At 44.2% G+C, this 15123-nt stretch overlaps 1 protein-coding gene across 1 annotated transcript in view; it reads right to left on the reverse strand.

Moving 5' to 3' along the window:
• The window catches only part of KCNH5 (potassium voltage-gated channel subfamily H member 5), a gene marked incomplete in the record, with an annotated part of 213102 nt that extends 201381 nt beyond the window's left edge, over nt 1-11721 (reverse strand). The window contains 1 exon segment of the mRNA XM_034770282.1: nt 11331-11721. Coding sequence (XP_034626173.1) covers nt 11331-11403 — 73 coding nt within the window.
• Nucleotides 11722-15123: the final 3402 nt, after the last annotated feature.

Raw genomic sequence — 15123 nt, forward strand, 5'->3', positions numbered from 1 at the left:
CAGCGCTTCTGCCGGAGAGCAGGGTTGGGCACGGGGACTTCCCCTGCCGCCCCATGGCTTCTGCCAGGGATGGGTGGGAGGCACTGGGGCTTCCCCATCCCGTGGCTTCTGCTGGGATTGGGGGCCGCTGGGGGGGGTCTTCCCCTGCCCCGTCTGCCCGGCAGTGCTGCTGCTGGGGAAGGGGGTTGGGGCATGAGGGCTTCCCCCACCCAGCGCTGCTGCTGCGGGGCAGGGTCAGGACATGGGGGCTTCCCTCGCCCTGCCCACCTGGGGGCCAGGGCTCTGGGCTTACAGCGCCTGGCAGCAGATTTTTTCCAGGGCCCCACAGTTGGCTGGGGCCCCGTTGGCCCAGTGGCTAATGCGCCACTGCCTATTTGGCCTAGTTACAAAATTATACAACCTACCTACCTGAGGAATTTCTAGACCATCCATCGTTTCCAAGATTAAGATTTACACAGAACTGACCAGAGAGGATTATGCTCTCCACCTCCCTTAATATCTTGCTGGTTACACTTGCTGGGGAGTTAGCTTTGTTCGTTTGTTTTTCATGTTCAGTACTTGCAGGACAGCTTTGGTCAAAACTAGTATTATGGTGTGCTTCAGGTTCAAAATACAGTCAACTCTGGGTTCATTCTAATCTCCTCTGACAGGCTGCTCCATATAGCCAAGGGCCATTCAGCACTGTGGCTAAAACGTTGTCCAAGAAGAATTTCCCAGGACGCTGGCAATGGAAGAAGGCATGTTTTGCCTCTGCTAACATTTGGTTAGTGATAAAACTTCAGACTACTTTGATAAGCAGAGTGAGGGCAGTATTCTGGCTACCTCCTTAGGCAGTTTTCCTCTACCTACCAGTGCCCCTGTGTCAGCTCCAATGGACTTAGAGTCCAGGGATTAAAAGGTTTCGATTGTACACACACATCAATGTAACAGAAGTTTAGTGGGGCATTCAATCCCCACTTGGTACAAACTGTGTTCTTAGATTAATTTATATTTAGTTTAAAATATGGGTAATTTAAACTCATGTAAACTAAGTGCTGCATGGTATGGCCCAGAAAGGAATATATTTTCCTTCCACGTACAGCAATGCACAACTTGCCAGGCACATTATGGAGGAGGTGGAAAAGTGGGGAACACTTGCATCTGGCCCATTCAATATTGGCCAATGCTGAACACCAAATACTAGCTGTGATAGACTCTGATCCAACATCGGAATGTAGGAGCCGAGAATTTCCCAGTTAGCTAACTGGCAATAAATCATTATTTGAAAAGATTCACATGCAGCTAACTTTAAAACTTCCACAGTTATTAAGTTAAAATATCTATTAGTGTATTCCCTCTTGCTTGAATGTAATTGATGTGCTGAAAATGCACTTTCATTTTACATCTCCTTTGAGAAACATCCATTTTTATGATGTCTAAGCTGGTCTGATGGCATAGGTCCATCAGGCATTTTTCCCACCCCCATCTTGTTAGTGTGCTGCAGAATGCCTGAAGCAAAGTTCTGGAGGATGTATATATTCCTTTAATAGATACTTCTAAAACATTGATGACTATAGGAGAACAGGAATGCAGGTCTCAGGCAAGAAAGAGTTCCTAGCATCTCAGAAGGGTCAGCAGCCCTTTTAATGAGCTAACATTACTCTCGTATTTACAAACTTTAATACAGATGGCAAGCAACTGTACTACTGAATGTCAGTAAATATTCCACCTTTTGCTAGCACTGTTTCTTGTAAAAATCAAATATATTTTAAGTTTCTCATGCTTCTATTTTGCACGTAAGCTCCTTCATATAAAAAGGTAGGAGACTATGTAGTACAGCACCAAACCTTTAATATTATCTACACAATCGCACAATAGCTAATGTTCAGCTTTGTTCTGAACCTGGGAACCTTGTTTTTAAAAAACGAGCACAATGTTCAAGTAATTTTTTTTTAACAACAAAATGCCCAAAGCGGTGTAAAAATACACATTACATAATGATGGAAAAGCAAGAACAGCTAAATCACTCTAGGAGAAGATGTGTTTAACCAAGTGAAGAACATCATCTCTGCTCATCTTGTCTTAGAAATACTCAAGTACAATTTGTAAAAATCACCATTTCATATTTACATCTCCTCCCAGGAGAATATGCAACTAATCTTTTAAGGAACCAAACAACTATGTCAGAAGAAGGAGATATACAAAATCAAAGACTCAGTAACACAACCAGAAATGAAAAATAGGAAAAAATAAGAAAAGAAAAAAAACACATCTTCCCATCTGAATAGATTTATTATCCAAATCAATTTTACAAGCACGGCACTTCCAATCCAGACAGAGCACAGCCAGGAACTGACAGGCTGTGTGAAAATGCCTGGAATTCTGTTTCAACTTTGGCTTGCTTCTTAACTCTCTTATGAGAATCCCAAACCACTTACGTGACTGTCAATCAACTGTCCCAATAACTAAACCAATATCAGCATAGCCCTGCAATCTGCACTACCGCCTCTTGGAAAACTCATGAGACTCTGTACAAAATAAAAACCTTTCAGATGCCCCCCTTTATATTTGATTTCCTTTTAGCCAATCTAATTAAGCCCTGACACAGACAAATAATGATATTCTATTGAATTTAGTCAATGGATCCAGCTACACACTCACGGCATCGCACACAACCATACAGAATACAATAGAAAATCCTGATCCTGCAAGCTGACCTGCATGGGCAGAGCCCTACTAAAGTCAAGGGGGCTCTGTGCAGGTGCAGCAGTCTTTCCATGCGGAACAGTCTGCAGAATCAGGGGGCCAAGCTTGGGCATGGTGCTATAGATGAGCCATTACGTTGATACCACAAACCTCCTTATGACATTCTTAATCTGTACAGTAAAGGCCGTTCTACATTTTCTAATACAGTGTTGTTGTTTTTCCCTCCTGCCTTTTAAATATGTAGAATCATGTCAGTCTTTTCAAATTCATCCAAACCTAACTCCTGAGATCTGCTTGACAGATTCATCACAGAACAATGTCCTGCTTCAGATATTTATTTGTACTATTGTTGTTAATATTTATATTACAATAGCAAACTGAGGAGCAACTCACGATTGGTTCACCATTGTGCTAAAAGCCATGGCCCTGCCCCAAAAAAGCTGCTCATCAAAAATTATAAAATTGGGTACACATATGTATGTTTCACTGTTTTATCACTATGTAGTTTGTATGACAGCTATGAGCATGGCAGTTGTCAGCAATTTCCAAGGCAAACACTAAAAGGAAAACATTATAATCTGCATTTAACTTATTGTCCAAACATTCAAAAGTTAAACTGGTTGCTACACAACAGGCCTAGTCTCATGTATGTTCTGATACTTCACTCTTTACTGAGACAAATTTCCCACCTACCTCAACAGGTGTTTACATCAATAAAGAAAACAGGTTGTCCCCCTTGGTTGTCTGAGAAGCTATTTTATTGCATGATGGCCATAGATTTTACACTGCTTGCCTTCTAAGGCCACATCTATACGTACAGCGTTGCTGAGGCACGTGTGGTGAAGACGCGCTATACCGTCGGCATAAAAAAACCCACCTCCGCAAGCAGCATAAGCTATGCTGGCAGGAGAGCACTTTGTGCACACAAACACTTACATCACTGTAACTTATGTCGCCAAGGGGAGTGGAATATATATACCCCGAGCGACATAAATTTTGCCTACATAGGCTGTAGTGTAGACATAGCCTAAATGATTTACATTAGTTCAAACCTTTCCCAGTTACCTTTTTACATGTCACAGATATCAACAAACTACCCATAAAACGTCCAATGAGTCGGTTCTCTATTAAAATTATGCCCACTGCAATTGGACCAAATCCAGCCTGCCTTGTTTACCTGGGTAGTCCCTTTAAATTCAAAGGGAATGCTCATAAGAGGAAGGGAAGCAGGATTTGGTCTATTTTGTGTGAAAATGTGTATTTCAAAAATAAATACTAATTTGCTACTAATCGCCACTTATCTGAAAGTATTATGGAATCTGCAGAAGCTGAAAGTGAAGGCGTTTGGAAGTTATGTAAGAAATGGAAATCTTTTATACCATCTTATATCACTAAGGTACGTTTTTACATGGTAATTAACAAGAGAGCTGGGGGCGGGGGGAACTCCTTTGCCATTTATAGTGCTACAAAATATTGTATCCCAGGGCCAAGATTTTCAAAAATAGGAGCCTAAATTTAGGATCTCAGATCCATAGTTAAGGCGGATTTTGCAAAAGACATGTTTAATTTTATGCATGTGAGCATCCCATTAAAGTCAATGAGACTATTCATGTGTATAAGCACATACTTAAATATTTGCAGGACCAGGGCCTTCTTGGGACCTACCTACTTCTCATCAGTGCTGAGCATCCAGCCTCTCCCATTACAAGCAAAGGGAGCTGTTGGGTGTGCAGCACTCTTGAAACTCAGGCAAGATCCTAAATATGGATTTAGGATCCCAACTTTAGTCTCCTCGTTTGGAAAATCTTGGCCCCTAATTTTAGTTGTACATAGGACCTAATCCTGAAAACACTTACACATGTAACTACCCATGTGAGCAGTCCCACTAGCCTCAATGTATTTATATTTCAAGAAATTTGTTTTGAGAAAGAACAATGATGTCTGATTTTCACACTCTAATTTGTGAGAAAGACTGACAATGTTTTGAAAGCTAAATGCCTTGCACACCAGGCATTAGGCCCCAATCCTGCAGTCCTGATTTGATCAAAACTCCTAATGAAGTCGCTGGGACTGCTCACAAGTCAATAGGATCAGGCTTGTAATTTCAAACGTGTACTGTTCTCAGGTCCACGTGGTAGAGCTCAACTCCGAACTTGATCATACCATCCTAACTCAGGCAAAACTCCCCTTTACTCCAGCGAGATTCCCTCCCACTGGGAGCCAGGACTGCAGGATTGGGTCCTAATACCCATTGAAAGCGTTTATCTTTCAAAATATTGTCGGTCAGTCACACAAGCTCCCGAGTACGTGAAAACCACACATAACTCTTTTGTCAAAACAAGTTTCTTGAAATGCAGTTTAACTTGAAAGAATTATTAGCCCACAACATTACCCCTTATAGACTGCCATCAAACAGAAAACAATGTTTTATTCATTTAAAAAAATCCTGTGTTTCAGGCACTAAATGCTGGCTAGCCACCAAGTAATATAGTGATAAAGTAGGCAAACTACATGCATTTCCCATTCAATTAACTTTCTTACATTTCTTGTTCGTTATATAGCTCGTCCAGTAACAACAAACTAAATGTTTACTCTAAAAGGCAATAATTTCATTTTACTGTTTTCTTTCAGATTGAAACACCCATCTGTAGATGCAATAACACTTAGAGCGCCCTCTTGTGACATATACTGAATGCTGTTCTCCCTGAATAGAGGTAACAATCCCTCTTCCAGAGCAGAATCCAGCTGTCAGTAACGTGAAAGAAAAAGTATTTACAAACATAAAAGATATCTTCATTGTAATCCAGCCAATCAAATATCAGTGGAAAAAACCTAGCTCTTCCCTTAGCCAACAAAATTGTACGTACGCATTTCTAAACTATTAAATTGGTATCAATTTTTCATGATCAAATTTTTTACGTTTATTTTTTTTAAAAAAACACTATAAATATTGAAAAGGTGTAGTTGTTTTATATATAAAATTCCCCCTGGTTTCAACAGGAGTCACAGGCACTTAAGGCTTCAGGATCAGGCCCAGCAAAGGACAGTCTCCTGGGCAAGAAGGGGGTGTCTGGGATAGACAGCACTGCTCAACAATTTACTGCAATCATTATATAAGTTCAGACTCAAAATCCATCCTCAGGCAGACTTATAAATGCAACCCAAGAATTTAATCAAATTCCGGTTGTAATCATCTGGATATTTCAATAGTAATGCTGTGCATTTCAAAAGCTAAATGATCCACTAATTATAATAAATTTATTAGACCAAGTTCATCAGTGACCTGACTGCAATGTAGCCAAACGAGTTAGACCACAGATTAATTTGGCCACTGGTTTATAGCCCTTGTGCTTAAGAATTGAGGTACTTGTGAAAGGTGTTCAGCCCTAGTATTTCTACTAACTGGTCGTAAAGAATTTTCAGAATGGAGAGGTCAAACAAAAATCCATTTAATTATTGAGAGTTTTTTCCCTTACCAGACTTATAAGGCATCAGACAACTCCTGATGGAGAGTTTGAGGGACAGAAGCGGGGAGCTGACACCGATTTACGTATATATATTTTCAATATTTAAAATGAATGTATATAAAAGGTTACATATATTATCGTACACCTTTCCCCTCCCCCTTTGAGTGTCACTTGTCTTCTTAGCCCCAGACCCTGCAACTGGTTCTGCAAGGGGCAGTTCCTTTCATATATGTGGAACCCCCCTGACATCACAGAGCCCCATCAGGGAACAAGGTCCCTATGGATCTGATTGCAGGATTGTGGCATTAAATTGTAAGTTCTTCAGGGCAGAAACCAAAGTGAAATCCTGGCCTCACTGAAGTGAATGGCAAAACTCCCATTTCCTGCACTGGAGTCAAGTTCTCTCCCCAAGTCTTCATATGTGTTTGTACAGTGCCTAGCACAACAGAACCATGCTCCTGATTGGGCCTCTAAGTGTTAATGCAAGAGAAGTAATAAATAATAATGGTAATTAGAACTCTTGGTCTTTAAAGTAGGGCTTGCTCCCCTGCAAACTATTTTTGCTTTCTATTGCATCCTGCTCAGAAGTCCCAGAGTAAACTAGTTACAAACCTGTATATTTTTATGTAACCAGACTGTGTCCTAAACACAGGTTTTGGACTTTACTCATGAATTATGCAAAAGGAGAAGATAGACAGCGAGGACAAATTTCTCCTCTCTTTATTGACACAGCTCAACTCGGTGCTCAGCTTCAACATTTTGCTTTCCCTGCGTGTCGTACAGAAATGGGCCGGAGCTGAAAACTTCAGCTCTGGAATCAAAGCTGTGGGATGTCTGGATCCAGGTCCCATCTCACGTGCTTATGTCAGTGGAAGCTCTGCACATTTTGGGGAACCAAAAAACCAAAGGTATGCACTACTGTGATGAGCTGAGAGGAAGATTTTGCCCTAAGAAAGAAAAGTCCTTTTCAAAACCTCAAATTCTAATAAAGGTAAAAGGAAACATCAGTGATTTGTTCTAACACAGTGCTCTCACCCCCAAAAAAATTCTCTCGGCGAGAGGCGGAAGCGGAGTCGACGGGGGAGCGGCGGCAGTCGACCTCGCGCCGTGAGGACACGAGATACGTCGACTTCAGCTACATTATTCTCGTAGCTGAAGTTGTGTATCTTATGTTGATCCCCACCCACCCCCAGTGTAGACCAGGCCTTAGTCTACATGAAACCTCATTTACCAGGGATTAGCATGCTTACAATGGGAAAGGATAACGAACCGGGGAATCTATTCATTTGCTCATTTACTTCAAGTTTCTTATAACCATAAGCAAGGGGGAAGGCATCAACACATGGCAAAAAAAAAAAAAAAAAAAAAAAAACACAGGTACACGGGGCCTGGCCCAAAGCACAAACAGATCAGTTGAACCTGTTTGTGGGTTGACTTCATTGACTTCAGTGGGCTTTGGATCAGGCCCTTCATGGGCTTTTTGTTTTGTTTTGTTCCTGAAAAATGTACTGACTGAGTACATTGATAGTATAGCAGAATGACTAGCTTAGGCAATATCAGTTGTGGCTGGATGAACAATTTGTGAAGAGGCCCAGAGTTACCATCCTCTGGGAAATCCTTTTCAAACTACCTGATGGAGCAATTTGGTGCTGTCCAAAAGGCAAAATAATTGGCTCTTCAAAAGTACTCTACAAGCTCCAGGATGAAAAGTCACCCCTAGCAAAGCTGATTTAGAAGAATTCAGAGCGGGGGGGGGGGATAATGCTACCAGAAATAAATGAGGTCACCCCAAATCTTCCCATACTTTTCAACTGGGGGGTATAATTTTAACCAAGGGTTTCTGGAAGTCCACTCCAGCATATGGATCATGGAAACACAGTGGCCAATACATTTCTTTGTACTGTATATGCGTTTTCACTCTTTTCATGAGATGTCTCTTGAGTCTAATCTATTTTGTAACCAAAACTGGGGGAAGGGAAAGGTTCTTGAGCTTCCTAAACAGAAAGTTTCCAGTTCATGCTAAAATCAACCATATGACTGTTTTTAACAGCAAGGTCTGTCTACCACACTCAATCTGTGCACAAAACTCCCACTGTCAAAAGGCAGAGTCAGCATGAATGTCAACTTTATAAAATTACTGTAATTCTGTATATAAATGTTCAGTTGTTCAATCAAAATATATGGCCATAAAGAAGTCTGATGGGATTTAATATGTGATGAGAAATCACAAACAAAAATAGCATTATTTAACCTAGAAAGAAATTAGAGGGGACTAGATTGAGATATTCGAAATATTGAAGATTATAATAAAAAAATAAGCCCTTTTTGTTTACTCTGTTCCGTGACAGTGAAGGGTGACTTGAAATCTGTGAGTACAGATATAATAAACAAAAATCAATATTACTTCACAGGGTGTATAGTCCTGCTTGCCTTATACTGACTATGAGAGCAGGATTTGGCCATTCAAGAGCCATTCATTATGGCCCATGCAATATAGAACTAACTGCTAATGAAAGATGTCATGGAATCCAATAGTGCTGCTGATTTCCAAAAAGCATGAATAATGTTATGACCATGACAACGTGAGTCATTAAGTGAAATAAAAATAATCTAATCTCATGCTTCAGGGTATAAAACTGATTACCTGCATGAGCTAGGAAGACATTCCCAACCCATCCATCAATGTACAATTGGCTTGGTGCATTATGGAAAGTTGTTGTATTCCTCCAGCATCAGATATCAGCCACTAGAGGAGGCAGATTAGAGGAATCAGTGGTTTGATCCCATATGGCAAATCCCATGTTCCCATTTTTGGTCAAATTTAAATTAGATGGAAAATAAAGTATTTTTAAAAGTACAATTTAAAAAACCTACTGAGCTTTTCTATTTTTTTGGTACCTTAAGCCTTACTAAACTTTCATTAGGATAGCCAAGTGACCTAATTAGAACAAGAGATTAAGGGTTCTGTTGCCAGCCCTGCCACTGATTTCCTGTGTAACCTTGGGCACAACAATTGAACTGCCCATGCCTCAGTTTACTCATCTTTAAAATGGGATGCTAATGCTTATTTGTACCTCCTTGATCTGCTTGTGAAGTGTAATTATAATTCATTCAATGCTTTGAGATCCTCAGAGGAAAGGTGCTATATACAACCGTATTATTTAATCTTTCATTTAAAATTCTGGCGAGTACACTGTTGCAAGAGACCCCTACTTCCCGTGATCATACCGCTATAGAACTTGACACGGAATCAGCAGCCAAGCAGAGCATTTGATATCGGCAATACAAGAGGAAGAAAAAGATAAAAATGTTTGCTGGTTTATTATGAAGCTGACATTTTAAAACCAAGAACAACATTCTTTAACCAACAATTTCTAGGTCCCAGTTCTGCTCCCATTGAAGGCAATGGCAAAATTCCCATTGACTTCAATGGGCGTAGAATCAGCCTCCAAATTCTTCATCCGACATCAGTGTCAAACCCAACAAACTGTACCACTTAAGGCAGAAATATGAAATGAACTTAGCACAGCGCAACTGAAGGCATGGAAAGAACTACTGCTCAGCTGGACTTCAGATAACATTAGAATATGCGTTAATGATACATTCTGCAATTTTTTAAATCACTTTCCTCTCCTCTGTCCCTCTTTCTGATTCATGTTACTAGATTAACGCGGACATTGGCAGCACATAAATGGTCAGTGTTAGCCATCACGTTGCTGATCTAAACTTTTGTATGGTATCAATAGGCCAAATTCTGAGGTCCTTTTTCCATTTTTATTCATACAAGCTCCCACTCACTTCAATAGAAATTTGCCTCAGTAAAGACTAAGCAGGAGGTCAGAGTTTAGCCCAAAGTATCATGTGTGTTTTGTTGGTGGGATGATCTGTACCCATTTCATTATTTTAATGTGTGATATTCCTGAACGTGTTTCCTAATGCGCTGCAAGGGTAAAATAGAGTCCAGAGGCAATGAATAATTTTATGGCCATGGAATTTTGAAAACCAACAATCCTGTCATTATATATATATATAAAACAGAGGAGTCTGCGGGTGTGGAACTGCAGACAATACTCGGCATGTTTGCACAGCTACGGGATTACCACCACCCAAGTCACTGTAAATCCTAACAGCACCTTTGCAACAAAAATTAGTGTTAAAGTGTTACAAAACTCTATGAGCTTTAGACCACAGAACAACAAAAGAAAGATAAAAAGTGAGCCTATTAGGTAGACCCATTTTTAAAGACATAGAATGAATTAAGTATATAGTTAATATATAGTTTCAAAATATGTTTTTGATTATTTATTCACAGAACCAGTTCACAAAAACTCAAAGTATTTAAATGCAATGAATAATAAATAATAATAATAATAAAGTTGGCATGCACTAAAGAAGCTATATGGAGGGGGGGAAGGTACCAGATGAAGAACAGCAAATGCTGGATAGATCAGATATCTACAACTACAGGTAAATTATGTTCTCTACAGAAATTATTTTTATGGATAATTAACAGCATAGTTTGCTGTTAGTGGAAATGCACACTCACAAACATACACTTTTTCAGTTTAATTAAATAAAGACAGAAAGTGGTGGCTGAACAATTTTACAATAAAAGTATCTTCTCTAATTTGTCAACTGTGTCTATTATCGCGGTCAGTGTGGGACACTCTTTTAGCTAGAGAGCTAAAGTTACCAATGCTAGATGACGAAACCTCCCGAAGAACTTCAGGCATCACGTGGAATTAACCAAATTCCTTAAATTAACAGGAAAGAAAGCTGCTAAACAAATCAGGGCTTTATTCCTCTCTGATCTTCACCTGCTGAAGACACAAATAATCGGCGGGGAGGGGAGGGGGCTTCTTCGCTATTGCACCGATGGGGGTCAGAGGGATTTTTTTGAAAAGCAAATGTATTCGGTTTTCTTTCCCCAGCCACAAATTGTGCCAAGCAGACCAGCAGCATCGCTGGACGGCGATTAAGAGCATGCCCGTGGCTAGCGGGCTGCATCCAGTCTAAAGACACCCAGCACACCATAAAGTTGCGATGATAACCTAGCCCAGCAGCAACTAACTTTCCCCCGCTCTGGTCCTGATCTACAAGGCAGGGTCCCCCCGAAAGGGCCGGGCGGGGTGTCCCTGGCCGGGCCGGGCAGGGGGTGAGGTGCCGGGGAGCTCTTACCGCTGGAGCGCCGGACGATGTTCTCCAGGAAGGTGTTCTGCGGTGCCACCAGCCCTCTCTTGCCGCCCGGCATCCTGCGCTTGCAGAGCCGGGCTCTGGAGCGGCAGGGGCGCGGCGGTGGCGGCTGGGGGCAGCCGGGGAGGTGTCTCGCGCCCAGTGCCGGTGAGTAGCTCCGGCGAGGATGGAGCAGTTCATGGTAGTAGCGCTCGGGCGGCGGGGGGAGCCCAGACTGTGGCGGTGCCGCACGCCGGGCTCGGGAACCGCAGGCTCCGGGCAGATTGCGCCTGCGCGCCTGCCGGGCCGCCGCTGCTGCTGCCGCCGCCGCCGGCGGCCAGCATGGTCCCGCGAGCTCGCCCCCTGCGAGCCTGAGCCCGCCTGGCGGGAACAGCGCGCGCTCAGCTCCCCGGGAGCTCCCCGCTGCGCTGGAGCAAGCCGGGAGCCGGGTCAGGCGCTGGCCGCCCCAGCCAGGGAGCGCTGGCCCCAAAGGGCTGCTGCAGCTGCCCCCGGCCCGCACCCTGGACAGCGCGGGGCGGCCGCTTCGGGGTTAGCGAGCGGGGCTCGGAGCCCCCCGCAGCCTGCCTCGCTCCGCCGGACCGTGGCTCCCCGAGCAGCTGGGGCTGCCCCGTGCGCGCAGAGGAGCGGGGGATGCAGCCGGCAGGACGCGGCGCCGCTCAAAGCCCCCGAGCGCCGGCGGTGCAGGTTGCGGGGGGGCGGGAAGGTGCATGAGGCAGAAAGCCCGGGGGTTGCGGGAGGCAGGGCGCTCTGCCGAGGATGCTGCCTGGCTGGGGGCGGCGGGATGGTTTCCTGGCAGGGACGGACTGGAGGCAGCGCTGACCTGCCCACTGCCTAAAAGTTACCGGGAGATGCTCCGTCCTGCGAGGGGGCGGGGGAGCGCGTCTGAATAATTCAGGAGATTTGGGCGTTTGATGCAGATGCAGATGGGGGGGGGAGGGAGGAGTCAGCCACTGAGCCGGAGCTGGGGCAGGCGGGGAGATGGGGCTTTAACCCCTTGCAGTCCCCGCCCGCAACAGCAAACTCGGAGGGAGACAAGAGCATCCTCCCTCGGCCACCTCTGCCGCGGGATAAAAGCGGAGGGACTCGCCCAGCCCGTGGTTACTGGGCTGGGGCAGGGGCAGGGGCAGCCGCAGCCTCCCTCGCTGAGACGGGGCTGCGCCTGGCGTGGGCTCGCAGAGGGAGATGCGGAGCAGGACTGTGCCCGTGGCTGGGCGAATCCCTCTACAGCTGGGGCTGAGAGGGGTCCGGGGGGAGAGAGAGACACACACACGGGATCTCGCCCCCCTCCCGGCGGGAAAAGATCCTCGGCTGCCGACCCTGTGGCAAGCACTTGGGGTGGGGGTCAGAGGAATGCTACAGCTTGGTTTACCTGCGCCCTAGGATGGGATATTCCCGGGCGACAGGGGTGGGTAAGAGCCCATCTCTCCCCCAGCCTCTTCGAGCTGAAGGTGCCCACAAACTCTCCTGGCCTAAAGGGTTATAATCCCGCCCCTCCCGTCCAGGGCGAGGTTTAAACGCCCCTAGGCTGAGCAGAAACCCGGGCTCCACGGAAGAGGGGAAATGCTGCCACCTCGCCGTTGCCCCCAGCCAAGAACAAGTGTCGATCTCTTCCCAGCCTTGATGGGCAGTGTCTGTTTTCTCCAGTGCACAGACAGGCACACACCCCGGCAGCCATCCAGGCCAACTCAGCGTGTCCCAGAGCGAGAGAGACAGTCTTGCTCCAAAACCATTATGGGCAGAAATACTGGCTGCTGTCTGATGACTAAACCTGGCTGGCAGCTACTCCCTGTCATCAGCCTGCTAGCACCTAGTACACGATGGGCTTCACTGATGTGCACGGTCCTGGGGCAGGGCAGGAGCTGGCTGCAGGCTGAGGGAAAGAAAGCAGTGTTGCCAAGCCTCCAGAATTGTCCTGGAGTCTCTACAAATTAAACATTAATCTTTAATTAGAGATTACATCATGTGATGAAACCTCCAGGAATACATCCAAACAAAACTTGCAACCCAGATTTTCCCATCTACCCTGTTGCCTCTTGTTAGTGAATTATGGAATGTGGCAAACTGCCCGATTTACATCGGTGAGGCTCTTCCTTAGTATCCGGTTTGGGCAGCACCCATACCTTTCCCTCCTACTCCTGTGTGCGGTGCTCTTTAAATGGCAGTTGTATAAGCCCCGACAGACCTGCTTGTAAGGGAGACTGTCATCGTTTTTATACCGCAAATCCGAGCAGCCTGAACTAGGTTTATAACTGATGGGGGAAGTCCTCCACATGAGGCCATGGGCCTGGCACCCTGGTGCAGCCACAATGGATGGAGCAGGAATGAAGATGCTGCACACAAGGGTAGAATAAAACATCAGGCCTTACACTGGGGTGATTCCCATCACCCATCCCATTGCAATTAAAACTGGCTTTATGGTCAGGTTATGTCAGCAATATGGCACAGCGCAGTTGCACCACTCCAGAGAACTTTGGCCTTAAATGTCTTCTGCATTTGGGTTTTTTCAATGTACTATGGTATCACTGGGAAACAACCCCCAGCCTATCACTACTTTTTGTATAAGTCACTTAAAAACAGAGCTTCAGGTCAAGTAATAAACCTAATAACCACAACTATAAGACTTGTGCTAACATTAATCTATGATGACTTACAGTTACATGAGAACCCAGCAGCTCCCCATCAGGACTTGGGCCTTGGTAGGCTAGGACCTGTATAAACAATGCTAGACATGGTGCCTGCCCAAGGCAGTTTACAATCTACAAGACTAGCAAGATATAAAAGCTGGGAGGACAGGGAGACTCAGATACATATCATTTTTATATTCACACTTTTTTAATTTTTATAATTACATAACTAAGTATCAATTTTCTTTCACTGTCTATCAGTATTCTGCCCCAACTGGTCCTCAGTATAGCCATTAAAAGTTGTCTGATACCTTGCAGCTGTCGTGGCAGAATTGAGTCCAGATAATAAATGCCTTAGGGCCACGTATTGTGTTATACTGTGTTTGTACAGCACCTAGCACAACAAGTGTGACTGAGGCACTATTCCAATATAAATTATAAAAAATAATGCAATATTGCCAACCCCAACCATTCAAAAATTATGAGTCAGGTACACACAATCACTCAATTAGCTTAAAAATTATAATTTTTAAACAAATAATATCTGGGGTTCTTTCTGGCTTTTGAGCCCCTAGGGTGCTCGGGATTGACATTTTCATGCTTTTCTCTACAACCATGAGGTGAGCACTAGACACTTGCTTTTACAAATGAAAGCTGATATTCTCATATATTCACATGACTCCATGAGCTGGTGCTAGAAAAAAAAACAACCAATAAAGATAAAAATCACAAAAACTGGCAACATGGATAATGATCTGTGACACGGAGCAATGTTTTAGCATAAAGTGTAAAACTGGCCACACGTGGGTGGTTATGCATAAAGAGAGGGAGGCAGCTGGGACAGAGATGTCTCAGCCATCTACAACCCCTTTATTTTATTTTGGTATCCAGCACTACCGTATCTCTCCTTTCCTACATCAGAGTCCCAAAGGAACAGATGAGTCAGTGTGTGGTGAGAGAGTGCACATTAATTGCTGTGCATGCTTTTCTATGCTCTTGACCAATTCCAGTTTCCCCCTCCAGCATGACCATAAGTTATATAGTAATTCTGACAATAACTTGAAAAGGATTGGAGAATAAAATCCTGCGAATGTGGCAGGGACCCTGGAAGAAAGCAGTGTGTCTATTGTTTCCGCTTATGCTATTTTTTAAAA

This window comes from Trachemys scripta, chromosome 4, assembly GCF_013100865.1.
Source record: "Trachemys scripta elegans isolate TJP31775 chromosome 4, CAS_Tse_1.0, whole genome shotgun sequence".
Lineage (NCBI taxonomy): Eukaryota > Metazoa > Chordata > Testudines > Emydidae > Trachemys > Trachemys scripta.